Below are 23912 nucleotides of genomic sequence, written 5' to 3'. Positions count from 1 at the left end.
GGCTGTATGACGTCATCACCGCGCGTCCACTTCCGGGCCAATAGCGTCGCGTGTAGTTTTCGGGCTCCAGAGACTGGAGAAGCCCCGACTAAGCGTCAGGAGCGTCGCCACGCTTCCAGACGCCCCGCCCCCGCGTCGCCACGCTTCCCGACGCCCCGCCCCCGCAGCGCCCGCGGCAGGGTCGCGGCACTGCGCACGCGCAACCTCCGGTCGCCGCCTCGCTCCGGGTAGCGGCGTTTAGAGCGGCACCGCCTTGAAGGCGGGGCTGGTGTGAATCGTGGCCAATGATACTCAAGGTGAGGGTTGAGGGGTGGGGTGAAAGGTGCCCGCTCATCCCCGATGCGGGTTTCTCGCCGCCCGCGCGAGGGCTCAGTGATTTGGTCGTCATGGAGGCAGCCCTGACGGAGGAGCTGGACGACGAGGAGCAGCTGGTGAGAAGGCACCGCAAAGAGAAGAAGGAGCTGCAAGGTGACGGGGAAGTGGGAACCTGGCGGTGGGCGCGTGGCCGGTCCGTTCTGGCGAACCTGGAAGGACGACTGGGCTGCGTCCTCGCACGTGGCCTTTCTTCCACCTCCCTTACCCGGCTGCTCCTTAATACCCAGGCCTTCGTAGGCGCCCTATCCTTAGACCCGACGTGCACCCCCGTCCTAAATTACGGTTTCCGACCGAGACCATCAGAAGAGGTATTTGAAAGACTTAAAACTTGCTTCAGGTTTTCTTTTTATCTGCTGAGCCCCTGAACGACCCATGCAATCTCAGTTATGTTAATGAGAGTTTTTTTGGGGGGCGTGGGTGTCTATCTGACCCTTCTCTGTTGCTGTCTTCTGTAATGCCTCATTGTTTTAATACCTTTATCCCCTTCTTATTCCTTTATTGCTCCTGTACCGTATTTTCTGTTACTCGGTTCACTGACATGTTTTGGTGCCTTTTCAGCCAAAATCCAGGGTATGAAGAATGCTGTACCCAAGAATGATAAAAAGAGGAGGAAGCAACTCATTGAAGATGTTGCTAAGTTGGAAGCAGAGATGGAACAGAAGCATAGGGAGGAACTGGAGCAATTGAAGTTGACATCTAAGGAGAATAAAGTATGTTAAGTACTGTTTGCTCTGCTTGGCATAGCGTTTGTTTTCCACACCAGGAAATGTTGGCAAGCCTTACCTTTCATTAGCATCTTCTGAGTAGGTGCAAAGCAGGTTCACACCTTAACCTACTAACTTGTCTCAAAGACCAATAGATTGATAAAGTCAATGCCTTCCAGTGGATTACTCATATCAATCCTCTTGGACAAGGTAGAATTGCCCCTGTGGGTTTCTGAGGCTGTCAATCTTCCTGGGAGTAGAAAGCCTCATCTTTCTCCAAGTTGCCTCTAACAGGATTGATACTTTAGGCAAAGTTATTTAATCCTTCTGAGTACAAATTTCTTGATATATAATACAAATAGTACAGATCGTGAAACTGTCAAGTATAACTACAACTGTAAAACTTTTTAAATTATAGGAGTACTTCATCAGCAGTCGTAATGGATGATTTTCTCTTGTTTTTTTGGGTAAATTGAGCTATGCTGTCATAATCTAATAATTATGTTTGGAGCTATGTATTCTGGTGCTAAACACATTAAGATTGCATGGATTATTTAATTAAACCTCATTAATTTGTCACTAAGATATTCTTTATGAGGTAAGTTTAGATGATCCCATTTTTTAAAATGAAATAATATGTCCAGATAGGTTAAGAAGTTTGTCCCATTACTTTCTGCCAAGAAATGCTTCCCATTAAAGAAAAATAAGATGCTTAATAAAAAAAAAAAAAGCTTGTCCCAAAGTCAAACTATTAGTGACACAGCTAAAACACAAAACCAACTGTTTTACTCTAGGGCGTGAACACGATTTCTTATATCTCTGTAGAGTGGTGATTGTTTCGTGGGTTTTAAATATCAAAGTCGACAGTCTCAGTACACTTCTGCTAGTTACGTGTTCACTCACTAAACCTCATTGCCATTGAGTCAGTATCAACTCGTAGTCTCCCTTTAGGACTGGGTTGAACTGCCTTACCTCTGAGTTTACAAGACTAACCCTTTACTGGACAAGAAAATCCTGTCTTCCTTTTGCAGAGAGGCTAGTGGTTTTGAACTACTGATCTTGCAGTTAGTAGCCCAACACTTAACCACTGTTCCACTAGGCCCTCTCCTAACGTTTTCGCAGCTGTGAAAAATTTCACCAACTATAATGAAATTTTATCATTTGTTGTCAAGGACAAAACAAACAAAAACCTGTGCTATCCTGATTTATGGTTGTGCTGGTGGTGTAATGGTTATGCATTGGGCTACAAATAACAAGGTCAGCAGTTTGAAACCACCATTGGTTCAAGGGTGAAAGACTAGGCTTTCTACTCCTATGGAGCTGAGCATCTCGGAAACCTACAGGGCCAGTTCTACTCTGTCTTAACAGGCTCGCTTGTTGTGGGCCAGAATTCACTGGACGGCAATTGATTTGGGTTTTTTGTTTGTTTTTATCCTGTTGTATAATGGTCTTTATAGGGTTATTTAGAGTCATAATCGAATTTATGGCAGTGGGTTTTGGGTTATAGAAGTCACAGTCTCCATGTCTTTAACTTCATATATCTTTTAAGATTATCACCATTCAGGAAAAAGATGGATGTGGTGGTAACATTGTGTGCTTAAATATTTTAACATATTGCACGTGTTATCTCATTTAGTCTCAGTAATACAATACACAGTCCATACATATACATGCTTTTTATGAGGTAAGTATTGATAGATCCCACTTTGCAAATGAGGAAATAGATTTACAGCTAGATTTTAAAAGTTTCCCTGGAATCAAACCATCTCTGTTGTTACTATTGGGTGGGTTCAAACTGATAGCAGAGCAACCCTGTGCACAATGGAACAAGCACTGCCTGACCCTGTGCCTTCTTCCCAGTTGTATTTGAGCCCATCGCTGCAGGCACCGGACGAGCGGTTCGTTGGGGGTCTTATTTTTACTGACACGCTTCTTTATCAAGCATGCTGACCTTTTTGCAGGGATTGGATCCACGTGATTTCATGACCAAAGTGCATGAGAGTCTCACCCTCCTCCTTCTAAGGAGCATTCTGGTTACACTTAGTTATTTGTTCTTAGGACGCCTTTGGTCCTTTCGATGTTTTCTGCAAACACCTTGATTCAAGTGCATCAATTCTTCCCCATCTTCTGTATTCATTTTCCAGGTTTTACATGACTATGAAGTCCTCAGAGTTACAGCATTGCTCTATCACTGTCAAGAGATCTTTTGCTGTAGATTTACCCGATGTAGTACGTCATTTAATTTCTTTTTTTTTTTAACATTTTATTAGGGACTCATACAACTCTTATCACAATCCACACATATACATGCATCAATTATATGAAGCACATCTGTACATTCTTTGCCCTAATCATTTTCAAAGCATTTGCTCTCCACTTAAGCCCTTTGCATGAGGTCCTCTTTTTTCCCCTTCCTCCCCGCTCCCTGTCATTTAATTTCTTGACTGCTGCTTGAGTGTTCCTTGTGCAGCCAAGGAAAATTAAATCAGGCACCTTCACTATTTCCCCATTTATGTTCTTGTCTATTGGTCCAATTGTGGGGCTATTTATTTTGTTTGCATTGAGTTGTATCTACACTGAAAGCTGTAGTCTTTGCTCTTTTATCAGTAAGTGCCGCAAGCCCTCCTCCCTTTCCGCCACAAACATGGTTGTGTCATCTGCATATCACAAATTGTTAGTGCATCTTCCTTCAAACCCGTTGCTGTGTTTATCATGTAGTCCAGTTCTCAGATAAATTGCCTAGCACACAGATGGTATAAGTATGGTTAAAGGATCCAACACTGGCACACCCCATTCCTAATTTTAAGGAGCTAGATGTAGTATCTCCTTGTTCTCTTGGAAGGACTACCCCTTGGCTGGTACAGGTTCCATGTGAGCACAATTAAGTCTTCTTGGCATTTTTCCTCATAGGTTGTTGTGCACCCAGTCAAATGCTTTGGCCTGGTCCATGAAACCGAAGCTAACATCTTCCCTGGTATCCTCTGCTTTCAGCCAAGATTCATCTGACATCAGCAGTGATAGCCCACTGAAATCCACCTCCTCTTTGGATTTTTTTATTTTTTATTTTTGTCTTTGATGCCTGATACCTGGTTCCTTCAACGCCTTGTGCTCTCGCAGGCTGGTGTGCTTCTTCCATGTGGGCTTTGTTGTTTTTCATTTAGATGGCCCCTTGTTTATCTTCCAGCCTGTAGGACCCCAAATTCTATATCTTTTGACAGCCTGGCACCGTCAGTTTTCTTCACCACATTTGTCTATGCACCCACTTTGTCTTCAGCATTTTTGTCGGAGTAGGCTGGTGTGCTTCTTCCATGTGGACTTTGTTGTTTCTGAGCTAGGTGGCCGCCTGTTTATCCTCAAGCCTTTAAGACCCCAGACACTATGTCTTTTGATAGCCAGGCACCATCAGCTTTCTTCACATTTGCTTGTGTACCCATTGTCTTCAGCGACTTCAGGTGCTATATCTTTTGGTATATATGATCAATAACAGTTCTTGATCATATGCTCTCTCTTGAGTGGTTGTCTGCAACCATTTCTTTTTAATACAGTGACTGTACTAATTCCATTTGCTTTTGCTCTTTCCTATGTAGGTCAATGTTTTGCCCAACTTGAGGCTTAATTTTTTTCTTTAGTTTCTTTAGCTTGAGAAACACTGATCACATTTTTCCTTCTTGACTGCCTAACTCCAGGTCTTTGTATATTTCATTATAATATCTTAATTTCTCAAGTTGCCCCTTGAAATTTTATGTTCACTCCTCCTTTACTTCATTGCTCCCATTAACTTTAGCTGCTCTGCCTTCAAGGGCAAGTTTCAGAGTCTCTTCAGACATCCACTTTGGCCCCCCTTCATGTCCTTTTTACTAGCCTTTTGTTCCTTCGTGTATATCCTAAAATGTGCCTGATCTTTGGTCATTAGTGTTTAAAGCATCAAATTGTTCTTGAGAGCTGTAAATTGGGGTGGGATATGCTCAAGGTTGTATTTTGGCTCTCAGGAACTTATTTTAAGCTTACTCAGCTTGAGCCTGGACTTGCATACGAGCAATTGATGGTCTGTACTACAGTTGGCTGTTAGTCTTCTTTTGCCTGAAAAAATGAACTTCTCCACAGATGAAGTCAATTTGATTGTTGTATATTCTATCACACGAGGTTTGTGTGTATAGTTGCCCCTTAGACTGTTGAGAGAAAGGTATTTGTAATGAAGAAATTTTTGTTCTTGCAAAATTCTATCTTTGTGTCCCCAACTTCATTTCTGTCACCTGGGCCAAGTTTTCTAACTACTGATCTGTTTCCCTAGCTATTGCGTTCTTTTACCAATAATCGAGGATCTTTGCATGTATGGTTGTTATTAGACTGCAGAACTTCAAACATTTCTATTTCTTTCGTCGTTGGTTTTGAATAGTAAATTTGAAAAGTAGCTGCATGAACTGGTCTTCCTTGTAGGTTTGCAGATGGTATCCCAGCACAGATTACCTTGTCCTTCAAGATGGGTCTTGAAATGCTCTTTTGGGTCATCATGATGCTATTCATCATGAATTTGGCATTTTGGGTATAGAAGACTGTATAATTGGTTTAAAAGGTCTGCCACCAGTCTGTTTCGGCCCACCAGTGCCTAGGAGACCCATCTTTTTGTGTTCCATTTCAATATTGACACCTTCTAATTTTTCTACCTCACACTGTGTACATTCCAAGATTTGATTGTTATGCAGCTCTTTGTTCTCATTTTGAGTTGTGTGCCTGTCTAGATCTACCACTGAACTTGATCTTACCACGTGAAAACACTGTTCCTCGGTCGTGCTGAGTGCCTTCCAACTTGAGGGTCCCCTGCTTCCAGCACTAAGTCAGACAAGGTTCCCCTGCTATTTAGCTATAAGGTGTCAGGACTGGATTGCCTGTTCTTCCTAGTCTTCATCTGGAAGCTCTGCTGAAATCTGTCCACTGTGATGACCCAGCTGGTATTTGACAAAGCATTCCATAGCTCCCAGCACCACACAAGCCATCGTCGTATGATCATTTGACAGGTAGTAGAAGTACCATATATTCACCCAAATAATGCCCATATTGCATGTTTTTTCTGAACCAAGCCACCCCTGTGTGTTTCCTATGTGTGCTGTGCAATGGACGTTGGTTTTATGGCTGTAGTATATACTCATCCCTCCCCCCCCAAAAAAAAAAGGGTCTTCCAAGGTCAGAATTCAGACTCTACTATCTTGCTCAAACATGTGACTGCTGAGTGATGCTCTGTCTTTTTACAAAAACAGCATGTGTCTTTGAGGAGCTATCAGGGAAGCTGCTTGAGAACCTGAAAATAGAGAAACAATGAAACTATTATCTGCGATGTTGTCTGGTACTGTTCTTAGTTTTGCAGCTTTCGATTTCACAGATTGGTGGTTTTTAGGAATAATTTAATAATTCCAATTTTAAAGTATTTCTCATTAACTTGGTACTTTTTATGTTTTCTTCAGATAGATTCTGTTGCTGTTGACATTTCAAACGTGGTTCTTGAGACTCAGCAGCAGCCTCGGATATCAAAAGCACAAAAGAGACGGGTATGGAAGTCATGTCACCGAGTCTTGAAACCAGTGATGAGTGCTTAAAGCTATTTTAGGTTGTACACTTCATTTTTAAGGAGCCTGAACAAATCTTTATTAAGCAACTGCTGTGGACCAAATACTATGCTGGGCTGATTATATGAGCTCTTACTTAATCCTGGTCATAATTCTGTGAAATATGATCTCTAGACCCTATTTTTAGATACGAACATAGGCTCAAGACAGGGAAATTAATATTGTCCGGTTTTCTCATTTTAGGATTGGCCTAGGAAGAGGAGGTGTTCAAAGGATAGTTTTTTTTTTGTTTTTTTTAAACAATTTATTAGGGGCTCATACAACTCTTATCACAGTCCATACATATACATGCATCAATTGTATAAAGCACATCTGTACATTCTTTGCCCTCATCATTTTCTTTTTATTCTCCTCTTTTTTTACATTTTGTTAGGGGCTCATACAACTCTTATCACAATCCATACATGTACATACATCAATTGTATAAAGCACATCCATATGTTCCCTGCCCCAATCATTCTCAAGGCATTTGCTCTCCACTTACAAAGGATAGTTTTTATAAACTGATTAGCCTTGGCTTTGACAACCAGGACTGCTCTGTGAGCTTAGTTCTCCGTAACTTGTGGAGCCACAGGGTCAGAACGGACTCACTGGCTGTTGGTTTAGCTTTACTGTTTTATTCCCAAAACTTTAAATTCAGAATCTTAATGTGTAGAGTCTGTGACACAGGGATGGTTAAGATCCGTTGTATTAAGTGGTAATAATAAGGTTTTGAACCTAGAGTTTCCAGAATATTGTTTCTGTTTATTTGTATAACAAGTGGTGAGATGGTAGGAAAGCAAGATATGCAGCCATATACATTTCTCAAAGAATTTGTGCCTGTGTGATTGGTCATTACTGTGAAACTTGAGAGACGACAGTTAAATGCTCTGAGTGAAATGTTAATCAATGGGTTGCCATTTGAAGGAAGTGTAATGATGTAGAAGGAACTCCCCTAGTCCAGTTTACAGGGTTGCCAGTTCCACCAACAAATCAGTCGGTGGCAGAAAGCAGTGGCAACCCGTTTCTGTAAAGATTAAGCTTTGAAAACTGTGGGACAGTTCTACCGTCTTACAGGCTCACGAGAAGTCAGCATCAACCTGGGGTTTGATAGTTATTTGCCTAGGATATTTCAAGTGGAAGAAGCAGCATACACAAAAATTAAAGCCATGCCAAAGAGCTACAAGGAAACTGATTTATTAGAACTTCATTGAACTAAGATTTTAAATGATGAAAAACCAAAAAAACTAGTTATGCATTTTAGTTTAGAATTATAACTTAATAAAACGATCCCTGGGTGGCACAAATGATTTATGTTCAATTATTAACATAAAAGGTGTTACTTTGAAACTGCACCATGGGAGAAATCCCTGGCAATCAGTTTCCATAAAAACAGCTGCAACACCTCCCCCACCCCACCCAGGAAGTACAGTTCTTTTTTGTAGTGTACAGTGTTGCCAGTAGTCAGAATAGACTTCATGGATATGTGCTTTGTCTTTGAAGTGTAGACCATGGGTTTGCAGGCAGCAGGTGTGAATTTTAATCCCATTTACTAGTGTGACTTTGAGTACAGTTATAAGACTGTAAGACTCAGTTTCACATATTTTAAAATGGGTGAAATAATGTATTTCATAAGAGTTATGGATATTAAAAAATAACACTCCAAAGCCTTCATTTGAGGCTTGAAAATAAAGACGTAATAGCGTTGTTTACGATGTTAAGTACTGCATAGTATGCCTCTTTAAAACTTCAACCTAAGCAATTTTTTTTAAGGTTGTCAAGTAGTAAGCACTCCTCATAGTCAGGTAAACGTTATTTTTAAGTTACCACTATGGTTGTGAAATTCAATTTTTAAGGTAACTGTGGCTATTGTCTAGTTCAGGTTCAAACTTAAGTATTCTTTTTCTAATAACCTCACAGTTTTCCATCTAGTTACTATCGATCATAAATAAAGGACTAAATCTTTGGCAGTGGTTTAATATAACATTTGTTAGATTTCCCTCTTCTTTGGAATTGACTAGCCACCGTTTTTATAGTAGCTTACTTCATTCTAGGAAACACTAGAAGACACACAGCTCCTTCTGTCTTTACCAAACTTGTTCATTCTCATCTGAACCCTTAGGTAACAAGACAAACAAAATCCCACCTTTCTCAGTCCCTTTTGAAAATACTACATAGCTGAAATACACCTGCAGAAAATGTACTGTGTTTCACAGCCAGCTGTCTGAATACTGGGCAGATAAACCTTTGAAAGTACTGCTCAAAGTTTCTTACTACTCTGTTATATTTAAGGGGTTCTGGACCAGAAAACACTTAAAATGTATAACGCTTAAGAAAATGGGGCCTGGAATTTGGATGGACAGTTGAGCATTAATTAGAGTACTTGGCACTTTATCGGTCAGTGGCTCCGTTAAGAAAAAGAAAGACAGCTAAGGGTATTTTTGTTTGGGAAAGATCCACCTCAGGATGAAAAACATGGCAAAATTTTATTAAAATGTATTATTAGTGGTATCTTAACTGTAGGATATAATGTGTAAGTCTTTTAAATTTTAATCTGAAAATACAGAGGATTGAATTTAATTCAAAATATGGTGGAAAGAGCCCAAAGTAGGATTTAGTACAAGGGCTCCCAAACTTTTTTGACCTACTGACCCCCTTTCCTGAAAAACAAAAAGTTACTCAGTGCTCCCCTGGCAATGAGAAACTTCTGTACTGTAGCCCACAATCCAGGATAGAGTGTAAGCATCTATTTTTACAGCCCCTCTCATCTTTACCACCACCCCCATCTGGCCCACACCCCCCATCATTCCAGTACCCTGCAGGGGGTGGTACTGCCCACTTTGGACAATACAGATAGAGAAGAACTGGTCTCCAAAAAAGATGAGTGTGAGAATGGGAATGGTACTTTTACAAATGAGAAAGCTGAATTTTAGATCTTTGAAAGTAGTATAAAAACCCAAGACCAGGACTCAGCTCTTAAGATCCGTCAGGCCTCTTTGGTGTATCACTCACTGTGCTTTTGGTTTTGTCAACAGTGTATTTGGTCCAGGCTGTTTGCATCTTACCAGGAGCTCTGGTGGTGTAGTGGGTTTACACACTGAGCTAACCAGAGTCAGTGAAATGAAGCCGCCGGCCTCTCCACAGGAGAAAGACGTGACGTGGTGGCCACTCCTGTGAAGATGTCGGCTCAGGAAACTCACAGGGGCGGATCTGCTCATCCTATAGGGTCACTGTGAGTTAGGATCAACTCGATGGGCAATGAGATGAAGTTATTTTCATCTTTCATGTTTTTATTAGACATTCATGGTGTCATTCATTGTATTTCCTGTCAGGGGAAGCCAGCCCCTAACACATCATTACAGGTTTGGTAGGCGCAATTGTACAGCGATAATAAGTAGAGATCATAGTAACGTTATAGAGAGCATGAGAGATAGAAGTGAAGTATTGAAATAAATGGAGTTCAGACACAATTCACGGTAGCATGCTCACCTCAGCCCTGCTTGGCGGTCCACGTGGAGGGAGAGAGAGACCTTTAATGCTAACCCAGACTTTTCTCTGGGGACATGCAAACCCCTTAATTACAGGTGAGGACATACATCACAGGAAGGGGTTGTGCTATAGGTAACAGTAACGAGGGGGTTGGTCTAGGGAAATACACGCAATAGGAAGAGGAGGGATTGGGGTATACATGTGACAAGATGGGCGGATCTTAGATACAGGATGGCAGCCTAACCTTGGATGTCACAGATCTGTTTGGCCTGTTCCCTGACTCAATTGATAGAGACTATTAATCCATTGTCTCTAGCAGCGGGGAGCAGGCCCACCCCTGTGGTGTGGGGAGGCAGCAGTCTGGCAGGGACTGCCTTCAGGGAGGTGCCTGTGAGCATCTGACCTCCCCCCACAATGTCCATTACTCTGATTGTAGCAGTCAGAGTGGTCTAGTACCATGGGGAAACTCCCTTGCTGATATATGAAGCTTAGGGATTTCCCACCTGGTGCCCTAGCGATGAGTCACAGTTGCTTTGTCATATGAAGCAGAGCATGAAAAGATTAGATTAGAGGAAATGATTAGATGAAAATCCTAAAAGGTTTACACTGTTTTGCACATTGAGCAAAGTTCCACACTGTCCGCAGCTAGTACATAGCATTAGCCATTAACTCTAGTTCCCGTCTGCCCCAACTTTTATTCTGATTCAGGTGCCTGGATAGAAGGAGTTCTCTGTGTTGTCCTTGGTCCCTGCTCTGCTTCTAACCAGCTGTGTGACCTTTGGAAATCTTTCTGCAAGCGGTTTCCTCAGAAGAGGAAAATGAGGGGTTTTGGATTAGATGGTGTCTAAGGTGCTTATCTACCCTCTCCCCTGTAAAACTGTTAGCAGCCTTTCTTTATAAGGTTATAGCGCCATCTTGTGTTTTGAGATGTCATGTCTTTAGGATCCCCGTTGGTAGGTGTGCCGTGAAATAAAATGCACGTGTGTTCTGGCACTGTGGAAATCGGTAGGAAACATCATAAACAGACTATGCGTTATTTTTTGATTCAGGTAACCATCATGTTAGGTTCATCTGCATGGCACAGCAGAAGACATGTATACTACAAATACATGGCATTTAATTTACTTGAACCTACCTTCCTATTTTATCTCTCTTGCCCGAAGAATAAGCAATAGAGGCACGCAATATCTTCAACTTGTCCCACCTTTCTTTTTTTGATTGCTGCTGTTTACTAAGTCCTTCACTGTAATTTATCACCAATAGCAAAACTGTTTAAAGAATGCATTTCAAGTATTTTCATTCACTAGCTTTAAACAGCAAGCACCCCACCCTCACCCCCTTTCTCTGAAAGAAATTCTCCATGGGGCATACTGGTAAAATTTGCTCATGTTAGAGAACTAGAAGCAGAAAAGCAAAACATTAAATAAACTTTATAATTCTACCACCTATGGAAAGGCACTATAAATATTTTGTGTAGCTCTTTCTAGGTTTTTTTGTCTACTTGTTTTTTTTAACTTTTCCTAGATTATATACATGTTAACTATATACTATCTTTTTCTGTCCCCAATTATCTATAGACAATTTTTCTCGTGTTCTAACTTAGTGTACTGAATAACCAAGCTTTCTGGCTTTTGATCATTGCTAGTCAAATTGTTAGTATTTTTTTTCTCGTTCCCAAATTTACCACTTCTTTTACCCTTTTGGTTTAAATCTCTCCAGTGGCTCCATGGGAGAAAGACTTGGCAGTCTACTCCACAAAGACTGCAGCCTAGAAAACCCTATGCAGCCGCTGCACCCTGTTCATTGGGGTGGCTGTAAACTGGAGCTTACCCACAACATGCATCCTTTACGTCCCTGATCTTGAACCTCACCCTACCCCATCCTGCATGTATTTTCATGGGAAGGTATCAAAACGGGTAGAGAGAAGAACAATAGGTATGCAAAACTCTGTAAAAGACATTGAGATTAGTATTGCTCCTTAAGGAGAACTGTAGTTTATTGTTAATATATACTTTTTTAAATAAAGGAGAATGTTTTCTACCTATTTAATTAAATTATACAGGTACACTTTTTTTTTAAGCAAAGGAAAACTTTCTCTAACCAAAGGGTTCTAACCCAGCAATGCCTCATGCATAGTGATCCACAAAGAATGTAGTGTTGATGTGTTTCAAGGCTTAGTACAGCCCAGTCTTAAACACAGAAACTTGAAATGAGTAGAGTTTGGGAAACTTTGCATGTAGGTTTTAAGTATGGCTGGGAGAAAAATGTAAGGGCTTTCTTGCATCAGTACAGCGTACTAATACGGTGCTTAGGTTCTGGGAACATCGAGATAGATGATTTGCCCTTAAGGGCTTAGTTCACAGTGTAGAAATCTCATAATGTTAGGAACTAAACTGCGAAGCTCAGTGTAGAAACCTTCACAAGTGTTGATATAATCAGAATGATAGTCCTTATGGGAGAAGGGAGAAAAATGGCCAAAAGGTTTGAGAATCTTGTATCTCCATTTCTCTAATAAATGAGAATAAGTCCTAATGATCTGAATTAACTTTCATACACTCTCCATCTTTTCTTAGGAAAAGAAAGCTGCATTGGAAAAAGAGCGGGAAGAAAGGATAGCCGAAGCTGAAATTGAGAACTTATCTGGAGCCAGACACGTAGAAAGTCAAAAACTTGCCCAAATGTTGGCAGCCAGGCAGTTGGAAATGAAACAGATTCCATCCGATGGCCACTGCATGTACCGAGCCATTGAAGATCAGCTGAAGGAAGAGGATGGCGCTCTAACTGTGGCGGCCTTAAGACGTCAAACTGCTGAGTACATGCAAAGCCACGTGGAAGACTTTCTGCCATTTTTAACAAACCCTAATACAGGAGATATTTATACTTTAGGTAACTTACTTTTCTTTACTATATCTTACTGCTTTTCAATAAAGTATTGCCTGGGATCTAGCATTAAAGCATGATTCTATGAGGAAAAAATCACAGCGTTTAGGCAGAATGATATCTATATAGATAGGCCCCAACTTAGAACATTATAGCATAATCAAGTTATGATGAATTGCACTTAACAGTCAGCATCGGTTTTTAGTTTTGTGCTGCTTACCTTTAGTGTACTGTTTACAGCATGTGGTTTGCTAGTGTCACTATTCTCAGTTCACTCACAAGTAGTTCATTTCATGATGTGTTATTCAAACCACTGCCAGGTGTCTTAAGTACCTATAATCAAGCAGTAATAAAAACTGCACAAAGGATATTTGACTTATGTTAAAACTGACTGACTGCAGAGTCAATCGGGCCTGCACTGACAACATGCAGACTTCAACTCATGGGGATCCCCTCTGTGTCCGTGCTGACTCACAGTGACCCTTACAGCGTAACAGTGAAGCACTGCCCTGCCCTTTGCCCTCCCCAGAACCATCGCCCTGTTTGAGCCCATTGTGGTAGCCATGCTGTCAGGCCAGCCCGTTGAGGATCATTTTAATCGCTGACGCTCTGCTTTTCCAGACAGACTGCTCTCATCCAGGGATAGAGTGTTCAAACGTTGTGAGAGAAAGTCTTGCTAGCCTCACCTTTTTTGGGTTTTTTTTTTTTTTTTTTTTTGCTAGCCTCTAAGGAGCGTATTCTGGTTGTACTTTCTTTAAGACAGATCTGTTTATTCTACCGGCTGTCTGTGTTCTTCACCAGTGTCATAATTCAAAGGCACCAACTCTCCTCTCTTCCTCATTCATTACCTAACTTTCTCATGTTTGTGAGGCAATTAAAATCACCAGTGCTAGGTTTTGGCATACCCTAGTCCTCAAAGTTAGCATCATTCCTTTTTTGCAGCAGATTTTTCCAATGCAGTGTGTAGCCAGTTTCTGACTGCTGTTTCCCTGGGTGTTTTAAAATGAAGTCCCCGACAACATCAGTCTTTTCTCCTCTTGCTTATAGGTCCAGTTGTGAAGATTTTTGTTTTCTTTAAATTGAAGTGTAGCTTCAAGTCGTCCTCACTTTCCGCAAGCATGGGATGTTGTTGTGAAGTGCTGTCGAATCTCGTAATGTATAGTGATCCTGTGTACAACAGAATGAGACACACTCCTGGCCATCCTAGAGGTTGTTATGTTTAAGTCCATGGTGGCAGCCACTGTGGGAATTCCTGTCCTCAAGGGTCTTCCCCCTTTTTGCTTGTCCTCTGCCAAGTGTGACATCCTTTTCCAGGGACTAGTGTTCCCCCTGGTAACATGTCCACGATATGCTGGATGAACTCTTGCCACCCAGACCTCTTCCAAGACAGAGATGTGTTTGCTCTTCTGGTAGCCCATGGTCTTTACAGGGTTGCCTGCCAGCACTAATTGGCACGCATCAATCCTGTGTTCTGTGTACACGGCCCAGCTCCTGCATGTGTGAAAGGTGATTGCAAATACCCTGGCTGAGGTCATGTGCACTTCCGTCCTCGGAGTGCTGCCTCTGCTCTTTCTGTGGTGATCTAGAGAGGCCTCGTGCAGCACATCTGCCCATTGCGATGCGTCGGCTTCCTGCTTCCATGGACGTTGCTTGGAATCCAAGTAAAATCCTTAACAGCATCCGTCTCTGTTTCTCATAACGTTATGCAAGTAGAGTGAAGAGGTTCAACTTTAACATAAACAATTCTAGATTTGAAATGTTGACGTAGTAGCCCCCTGTTCTGTTCATCAACTGCCTCTTGGCCTATATTCAGGTTCTACATGAATTACAACTGTGTGCTCTGGAATTACTGTTTTTCCCAAGGGTGGAATAAAGTCACACTGGAGCAAAGGTGGCTAGTGCAAGAGTGTCCATTGAAAGGAAGTTTCTTGAGCAGGAAAAGTTAAGAGAAAGGTCAGGGTGAACTTTGCTTTATTAGAATCCGTAGTCCATGGAAAATTGAATAATCACAATACGAAATGGGTCAGAATGAGCACTGTCATTGAGTTAGGTTTCCACTGGTCATTAAGCTATCACTTTTATAGATCTTAGGTACCGTTGTCGATATCTAATTCTAGACCCATCTCTTTTCTCACATACCTATAGAACATGTTGACAATTTTTTTTTGTTTTAGGTATCATTGCTGTTTGTTTGTTTTAAATCATTGGGGGCTCATACAACTCTTATCACAATCCATACATACATCCATTGTGTCAAGCACATTTGTATATCTGTTGCCATCATCATTCTCAAAGTTAATTTTCTGTTCGAGCCCTTGATATCAGCTCCTCCCTGCCCGTTCCCCCTCCCTCATGAACCCTTGATAATTTATAAATTATCTCTTACACTGTCCGACGTCTCCCTTCACCCACTTTTCTAATAGAATTTGTTACAGCTATGAGAACATTTGTCTGTCTTAGATATGTAGAAGTAACGATAATAGGGCTCTGCTAGTTGTAAAGTAGTTGAATGGAAGTGACAACTCGGCGCACCGAGTCAGAAAAGGATTAAAAACACCCTGTGTTTAATTAAAGGTGAGCATGTTGCTGGCTGTTAGTCTAGTGATTGTTCTGAGCACTGGGGATATGTTGGTGAGTGAGACCAATGCAGTTCATTCTCGCATGGGACATACTTTCTCCTAAAAACCCATAATTCCTCCTGCTCCCCTAAATAGGAGGAGCTCTTGGATGGCACAGAGGGTTAAATGCTGTGGTAGCATGTGCAAAAGTCTGTACACACAATATGTATATGCTCAACATAAACTGCAATGAAGTCTTTAGCTTCTGCTCTCAGGGGCGATCAGGAGGAGCCCTGGCGGCATAGCAGCTTATATGTCGACCTGCTGACCTCTAGGTCAGTGCTTTGAAACCCCAGCTGCTCCACGGGAGAAAGAGGAAGCGTTCTACTCCTATAAAGTGTTACAGTTTTGGTAACAAACACGGGGAGTTCTACTCTGTCCTAAAGGGTCACAGTGAGTCGTATTTACCTCGATGGCAGTGCGTTGGGCTTTTGATTTGCCTGGCTAGGCTGTTCTGATGGAAATAAATGAGGTCGATCTTTTCAAGAGAACAGGTGAAGGAGCCACTGATGCTCTGTGGTTTGGAGTAGCTTGCACTGTTACTTTGAGTCTCTTCTTCCCTGCCTGAGAGGGTGTCCTCAAACTAAACCAAACTCCGTGCCAAAGAGTTCACGGTGACTTGTGACCCCAAAGGACCGTAGAACCCCTGTGAGTTTCTCAGACTGTGTACAAGTGTACAAAGCCCTGGCGGGTTTGAACTACCGGCCTTGTGGATCGCACCCCAACTCCTACCAGTACGGTGTCACAGTTTCTAGACTGGTGGGTGGTTACAGGAACATTATTATAATGGGGCTGCCTCTGTTGGTATTTTGGGGGGAACATGTAGAAGACAGTGAAATCAAGTGGCAACTTCGGGAGTGATTACTGTGGACAAAGAAAGGCAAAGTAGGCTGGTGTCATCATTAAGAACCCTGGACCTCCCTTGGGCTGAGCAAGAGAACCAGAAGGATTGTTTTGATTTTGGATGGAAAGGTGGTAGAAAGTTGAGCCAAGTTAAGTTTGGATCTGCAAAATTGATTAAATTACACAGGGGTACTGGTAGAGAAGAAGTTCATAACCTGGGCAGTTTCATTAGGAATTGCAGGAGTTATAAAAGGGGTATTGCAGTGTGAGTTATAAAAATTATTAAGTGTTATATTCTGATCTATTCTTTCTACAGAAGATTTTGGAAAATACTGTGATGATGTTATCAACACAGCTGCATGGGGAGGTCAGCTTGAGGTAAGTTATAATTATTCATAGTGGTTGTGGATGGTTCAATTGTTTCCAAATCCCATCTGTTATTTTTGGACTTTTTTTTCCCCCAAATGATTCCAATTTCTCTTTGTACGTTTCTTTAAACAAAAAGATATTTGCTGTTGACTGACAAAGCATTGAAATAGGGAGTTAACATTCTTAGGCCTTTGAAAAAAGGCTTGTAGCACTATTTCATCCTATATAGTGCACTAGTTGATCTTCTTCTTGGCTAAGCTGCTGTTGAATCTGCATGAGTCTTTCCATTTATTTTGCTGCTATTGGCAATATACTTGATTTTTCTGGACCTGTGAAAATGAAGGCTTTACGCAAGCCCAGCAAACTGCCCTATGGCTCAGCTGATGAATATTACTATTGGAAAAGTACCTTCTCCATTACCTCAAAAATCGAAAACAATATTTTAGTGTGAAGCTACAGGTGAGAAATCCTGCCACACACATCTATTAAAATGTGTTTGAATATTTAGCTTATAGTGATTTAGTTTACTTGATAGCAGTCTTTCGTATATTAAAATTCAAATGCACGAAACGATATGTTCAATCACTTGTAGGAGCTGTTTCTCTTTAGTTCTTTAATTATTTACTGTTACCTTTGTTTTATCAAAGCAAAAAATCTATAATATTTGTTGTTCAAGTGGTGATAAGGGAGCCTGGTGTGTAGAAGGGAAGGAAGACAGGGCAAGTCCCAGGTCCGTATCCTGGCTTTTGTTGTCACGTTTCAGTGTGATGCGCCTGGGGGAGTCGTCCAATCTCTGGATGATTGAAAGGGGACATTAAAACACCTGTGTGTGCTCTGTGGGGATTTCCCGGGCCTGGGCTGCATTTAGAGAGGTTTCTAAGATAGAGTGCCTCGCAGCGGATTCTGTCTTCATCACTCTAATAAGGCATTGTCATCTTGAGTCATTTGGGGATCTAGTTCATTTCAACTGTGTATTTTAAGGCTGTAGCATGAATACTGCCATAAAAATATTTCCTTAGTAGTACTATAATTTTACTCTTCTGAGCCACCAGGGGGAACTATGTCCATTAATTTTGTGTTCTGGGTCTTCCAAACTCTGAAAGATGCCAGAACTTTCTTTATAAGAATCACAAATTAAAAAAAAAAAAAAAAGAATCACGAATTAACATAGGCTTTTAGTTAAGTAACTTTTAAAAAGTGAGAACAATCTTTTAAAGCATCTTTTGAAATACATTTACTCATAAATTGCTCACCTGTGAGTTAAAATAAGAATTTCAGTTTCATGTGTATTTATCTGAAATTGATACTACCAGAGCTCATTTACAAGTGTGCATATCATACTAGCTTTTTAAAAATGTTGCTTGACATTTTAGAAAAACAGTGGGGCTTTGAATGGTTCTAAATCCTTCAGTCATGCCCAGTGAAAACAAGGCCCCGCTCGGAGATGGTGGCCAACACATTCGAAGAGGTGCGGAGTTGTCACCGTGTGGGGCGTCACGGCCTGACCCCTACTTGGGAAAGTCCACTGCGCCAGAGGTTTGGTTGCTGTGCAGTTTACACACTGCCCTTATTTCCAGTGGCTCAGATTTCCATTTTCTTCTATGTTATATCTTTTCCCTAGGAACATTTTATGAACCCGGGTCTGGCCTTGAACTTGCTCTCATGTGACAGAGAATTCTTTATATATTTAAAAGAACCATGGTCTCTAGACCGTAAGTTCCCAAATTTATTTGACCTACTTCCACCTTTTCAGGAGGAGGAAAAACCAAACTCAGGGCCCCTTGGCAACCATTGCCATAGCCAACATAAAGTGCAGCTCAGGGCTTTGTAGACCCCTGGGTTGCCCTTCCCCTCCTCCCTTCCGGGGGCACTCTCACCCACTTTGGGAAACACTGCTGTAGACAAAGTGGTCTTATAATGGGGCATATAAATATACTTCAGGGGCACGGTGATTGAAGATTGTTAGTGATTCATTTGGTTATGAACCTGGGTTCTAGAGTCAGGTTTTCTCAATTCCGGTGTGGCTCATTTTATTTCCTGGAGTCTGACTGTCGGTAAGCCCTGTCAGACCTCCCCTACTACAGAGTCTAGGTGTTTGAAGTTATCATAACAATAGTGCAGTTGACCCTTGGACAACACAGGATTTTTCTTCCCTGCTGCTTGTTGTGGTCTAGGAGCCCCGGTGAGTGTCCACTGGGCTGATAAACTCACGGTTCAAATAACTCAAATGCACATCATTCAAGAGCCCACTATGGAGTTGCCATAGCATCATTGTGAAGATTGAATTCATAAAGTGCTTAGAGTCCTTGTTTGGAACTAATTTGATCCATATTATTAGCAGCATTCATTGTTAATCACTTTTTAAGCCCCAATTTGATATTATATAATTTTTTTTTGAAATTGTGAATCAACTGGAAATGCTTGAAAGTACAGTACAGTTCAAAAACTAATGTGTGAAATTGTCATAGTGGCGATTCTCAGCCTTGACTATACATAAGAATTATCTGAGAAAGCTTTAAAAATACACTGAAAACCTCATGTTATATACTGTTTCTCTTCCAAATTAGAGTTTATTTGGTGTGCTGCTTCCTTAATGGTGTTTTTAAAAACTTATTTATTGTGAACAATTTCAAACATACTCAAAAGTCGGGGGCTGCTGCAAGGAGCCCAGTCTACCCGTCACATTGCACTTAATTACTAATAGCGTGGGTGGTTCTTAAAAGCTGCTGTGCAGTCAGGTTTGAAAAGCCTACGTGTGAGATAGTAAACATTTTGTTTATTGAGCAGTACTTACTAAGTGCAATGAGTCGCCATGGACTCGATGGCCATGACAGTGACTATGCACCAGGCTCTGGTAGTGAAGTGGGTTCTCACTGGGCTGCTGGCCACAAGGTCAGCATTTTGAAATTCACAGGCCATTCAGTGAGAGAAAGATTAGGCTTTCCGTTCCAGTTCAGATGTACAGCCTTGGAAATGCACAGGCAGCATTCTATTCTGCCCTACAGGGTCTCTGTGCATCTGAATCTGCTTGATGGCTGAGGGCGGGGTTGTTTGGTAATGTGTTTGGTTCTGGGTGGCCAGGGATGAGCAGTGCAATTCCTGCTCCTGCTGGCTACCTTATTCATGCTGGCTTCAGTAGTTTATCATTGTGTAAGATGTACACTTCTGTTTTGCCTACTAATGCATGTTTTCTCTCCCCTTAAGCTAAGAGCGCTCTCTCACATTTTACAAACACCAATAGAAGTAATACAGGCCGATTCCCCACCGATTATAGTTGGTGAAGAATATAAAAAAAAGACATTAATGCTTGTGTAAGTACCTTGACATATTTAAGTTTTCTTTTTCATGATTAGTGCAAAAAGGAATAAAAAGAGACTGTATGTGATGGATCAAAAAAAACCCGAACTCTTCAGTTAAACTAATTATGCTTATTTGACCTTAAAGGTAAATTATACAACAACAACAACAAAAATTATATAAACATGCACCTTAGGTAATTGTTTGGCTATCTAATGATTTATTCTCAAAGATTAGAGAATAAGTCATTCCCAAAGATTATAAGGTTTGAGGACATGTGTGCATATTGTTCCAATTCTATAATCATGAGGCTAAAAGTTTCAACAAATAGGGAAATTGAAATGTGTGTTGCCTGATTCTTTATTTGCTTTAGAGATTCTTTTTCTTCATATTGTGAAAAAATACATGATCAGGACCTCTTCCTTGAATCATGAGGGGACTTCAAAAAGTTCAAGGAAAACTTCATTATCTTAATTCCTTTTTCCCATGAACTTTTTGAAATCCTTCACAATATGGAGTGTTTGCTAACTGCTTTGGTATTTAACAGTTAAATCTAAGGAGGTATTTATCAGTGACTTGAATTTAGGGAACATTGTAAGCTTATTGAGCACTTACCATCTCAGCCTTTGTCTTTTCCCCTGTGGTGATGCGTTTTACCTGATTTAAGCTGGGCAGACAGGGTTACTGAGTCAGTTGTTAATGACTGTGGGTACTTTTCAAATGGTGTTTTAAGCAATATGATGACATACTCTGTTGATTGATATCCCTGGGAAGTGCTTTATTCAGAATGTTTGGTTTTATATATGTATTAAACATATCTGTTTGTGTACTATATAAAATTATATATAATGGATTACTTTCACCCAAATTGTTCGTTTCTCTTTTTTTTACTTTATTTCAGATATATGAGACATGCATATGGCTTAGGAGAACATTACAATTCTGTTACACGGTTGATGAACACAGCTACGGAGAATTGCAGCTAGTTTACAAATGTTGCACATTTGTGCTTTGGTACAGTGTGCTCTTCTGAGTATTCCTAGCGAGCACTGGTTTGATCTACATGTCACTGAAAATATAACAAACTTAAAGCGTTTTATGGCAAAGGTCCTAACAAATTCTTCACAAATGTGTCAGAATGTACCATTATCTCTTAGAGGCATTTTTAAAACTCAGATCCACTGTAGAAGACATCATTTATAGACCAAGAAGACACTATACCATTATCACTGATATTTCCATTGATAAAAAGACTTTGGACATTCACCTCTGTGTTGGAAAGCATTTTATTTTTTCCTCCCAAATTACCAAAAGCCATTTAGGGAACCATTTCAGTGCAGTTTTCCTTGAAGAAGTGAATTGGCTTCCTCTCTGTGTCACTGTCCGTCACGTGAGGGTAGAGATGAGAGATTTCATGGTGGTGACTCAGACTGACTGCAGTGACCGCGGTGCATGTGGAGCCAGCACCACGGAACCTTCTATTTAACCCCGTCAGGGTGCAGGGTAAGGAGCTATTTTTAATACTTAACAATTTCCATAGGTTTCTTCAGTTGGCAATCAGGTGTTGAGTTTGAAGAAATGATACAAATTCAAAAGCAAGTAGATATTCTTCAGATTATACCTCTGAAAAGCATTAGTGATTAGCTTTTATTCGAGTATAACTTAAAAACAACACCCAACAGATTCTTTCTATTTTATTACCATATATACTCGAGTGTAAGCCAACCTGAATATCAGCCGAGGCACCACAAAAACATTTCAGCATTAAAAATGTGCTTAAAAACTCAGCTAATACACGAGTATATACAGTATTTATTCTCTGTTCTTTCTTAAATTTCAGGCTGGAATTCCTCCGGAAATCTTTCTTATCTCCACAAATGCACATTTTTAATCTTCTCTGCATGTCTTCCTATCTCTGCTTGGCCTGTTTGCTTGTCTTGTAGCCTTTTCCGCTACGAAACAGTTGGCCCTCCCTCAGTTGCTCCCTTGTAAACGTTGAGGGAGTAGCAGTGGTAAAAAGGGTCCAAGATCAGTCAAATTTATTTCTGGTTTTTCTTTTCCATTTTACCTTACAACTCTCATCTTTTTGCCTCATTCTCTAGGGTTAGAACACTTTTGTTAGATTTATTAAAATCACTTTCCCTTTAACTCAGATGTTTGGGAATTTCGATGTTGCATGTGTGGATCAAGTTGAAAGTTACTGTTTGAGAATCAGCAATTATAGAATGAAGTCAGTGTGTAGTCATTGCAGGGTGACTGGTTTGATCCAGCTCCTGCTTCAGGCTGCTCCTTACAGTATTCTCTCTAAGAAGCGAGTAGCCATACGTGCAAACCGTGTCTGACCATTTGTTATGTAAGGGAGTATTGTCTGTGCAAATGAGCCCCTTTGGGTGTGATCTATTTTTACCCAAATTGGAAATATAACTGGTAAGATTTATCATCAAGTTTATATTATTTGAGTTTTGCTTCCATACGTACGGCTGCTTTTTGTAAGTGAACATTGTGTGTATGTGTAATATATAAATGAGGATGTCAGTCTCACGTGGCCTGCAGGTAACAACTCTGAGAGCTTGGTAGACTGGCAGAGGAGTGTAGGTCAGGCTTGCCTTCAGGCACACCAGCTCAAAGGCTTGAGAGCATCCTGCCTGCCAAGCTTCCTTTATTCCCAAGATGGTCTGTTTTGGAATCCTTGCTTTGAATGCGTTAGGGATCAGAAATTTATAAAAAGTATGAAAATACTAAATGCTATGGTTTTATTTTGAAGTCATCTGTTACTTTAAAAGTAAAATAAAATGAGACTTTAAGAAGTTCATGGAAAATGGGATTATTTAAAAACTTAAGTTTTAGGAGCCCTGTTGTATAAGAATCAGGAAGTTCCATAAAGATACTCTGAAAGCTAGTTACTAAGAATTCCTCTTCATCTAAAGTATTCTAAAATAACTGACTGGCACTTTTTATTTTTAATGAACTGAGTGGAATTTTTCCTGATTATGAATTTTTTAAAAATCATTTTTAATTGAAATTACCAGTATGGTTATTTGTATTATTTCTTGTATGCTGGCTTCTGGTTTTTCATAAAACTTCAGATAAACAATATATCAGCTCTAGTGTAAACTTGAAGTCTTTAAGAATGGCAGACATTAATGTAGAAGCAGCGTGTATTAGTCTAGTTTGCTGTGCGATGATGGTCTAATGGAAGTTTCATACCTTTCTTTTGTCCTCAGAAAAGTATATGTCAGTTCTGCAGTATGTGTTTAGCCAAGAATTTTATCCACTTTAATATGTTTACAACTTACATAAAGCAAAAAGATGTATAATTATAGTTTTGTTCACATTATCTGACATTTGCCAAAAAAGAATAAAAGATATATGAATTAAATCAATACATTTGTTCAAATTGTCATTCTTTCACTATTTTAGAATTTAAAAGCAAATTGTATTTTGCTTTAGACTTTTAATCTAGCCTTTCCTGTTTTGTTTTTTCTTTCTAATATGTTATTTGATAGGGGTACAATCACAAATTCTTAGGTTTAAGGACTAGAATAAACAAGGCCTAGAAAAATAAGAGGGGAGGTAGTAAAATATAATTAGTTAAACCAGGGCTCTTAAAAATTTGGTTAGAAGTTTTAAGAATGTTTTAGAGTAATAAAGGTTGTTTTAGGAAAAATTAATGGGAGAATATTCTAAGAGCCACACCATGTTGAAATCTACATATAACCCCTCCCCTGGGAGACGGA

General features: G+C 40.4%; 1 protein-coding gene across 3 annotated transcripts; it reads left to right on the top strand.

Moving 5' to 3' along the window:
• The first annotated feature begins 287 nt into the window (after positions 1 to 287).
• OTUD6B (OTU deubiquitinase 6B) lies at positions 288 to 23558 on the top strand. 3 transcript variants are annotated; one of them, XM_075549504.1, is made up of 8 exons: positions 288 to 468; positions 934 to 1085; positions 6539 to 6622; positions 12742 to 13054; positions 16826 to 16887; positions 18500 to 18590; positions 20083 to 20189; positions 21077 to 23558. In XM_075549504.1, exons 1-7 carry the CDS (start codon positions 387 to 389, stop codon positions 20157 to 20159), a joined length of 861 nt encoding a protein of 286 aa, XP_075405619.1. In that variant the 5' UTR covers positions 288 to 386; the 3' UTR covers positions 20160 to 20189; positions 21077 to 23558. The 3 variants fall into 3 exon arrangements, with proteins under 3 accessions (XP_075405619.1, XP_075405618.1, XP_075405620.1); XM_075549503.1 differs by lacking the exon at positions 18500 to 18590 and having other exon boundaries at positions 291 to 468; XM_075549505.1 differs by lacking the exons at positions 288 to 468; positions 934 to 1085; positions 6539 to 6622; positions 18500 to 18590 and adding an exon at positions 10612 to 11017.
• The last annotated feature ends 354 nt before the right edge of the window (positions 23559 to 23912 follow it).

Source organism: Tenrec ecaudatus, chromosome 5 (assembly GCF_050624435.1).
Source record: "Tenrec ecaudatus isolate mTenEca1 chromosome 5, mTenEca1.hap1, whole genome shotgun sequence".
In the NCBI taxonomy this organism is placed as follows: domain Eukaryota; kingdom Metazoa; phylum Chordata; class Mammalia; order Afrosoricida; family Tenrecidae; genus Tenrec; species Tenrec ecaudatus.
Note: the sequence above shows the minus strand (reverse complement) of the source record. Positions and strands in the feature narration are given on the sequence as shown.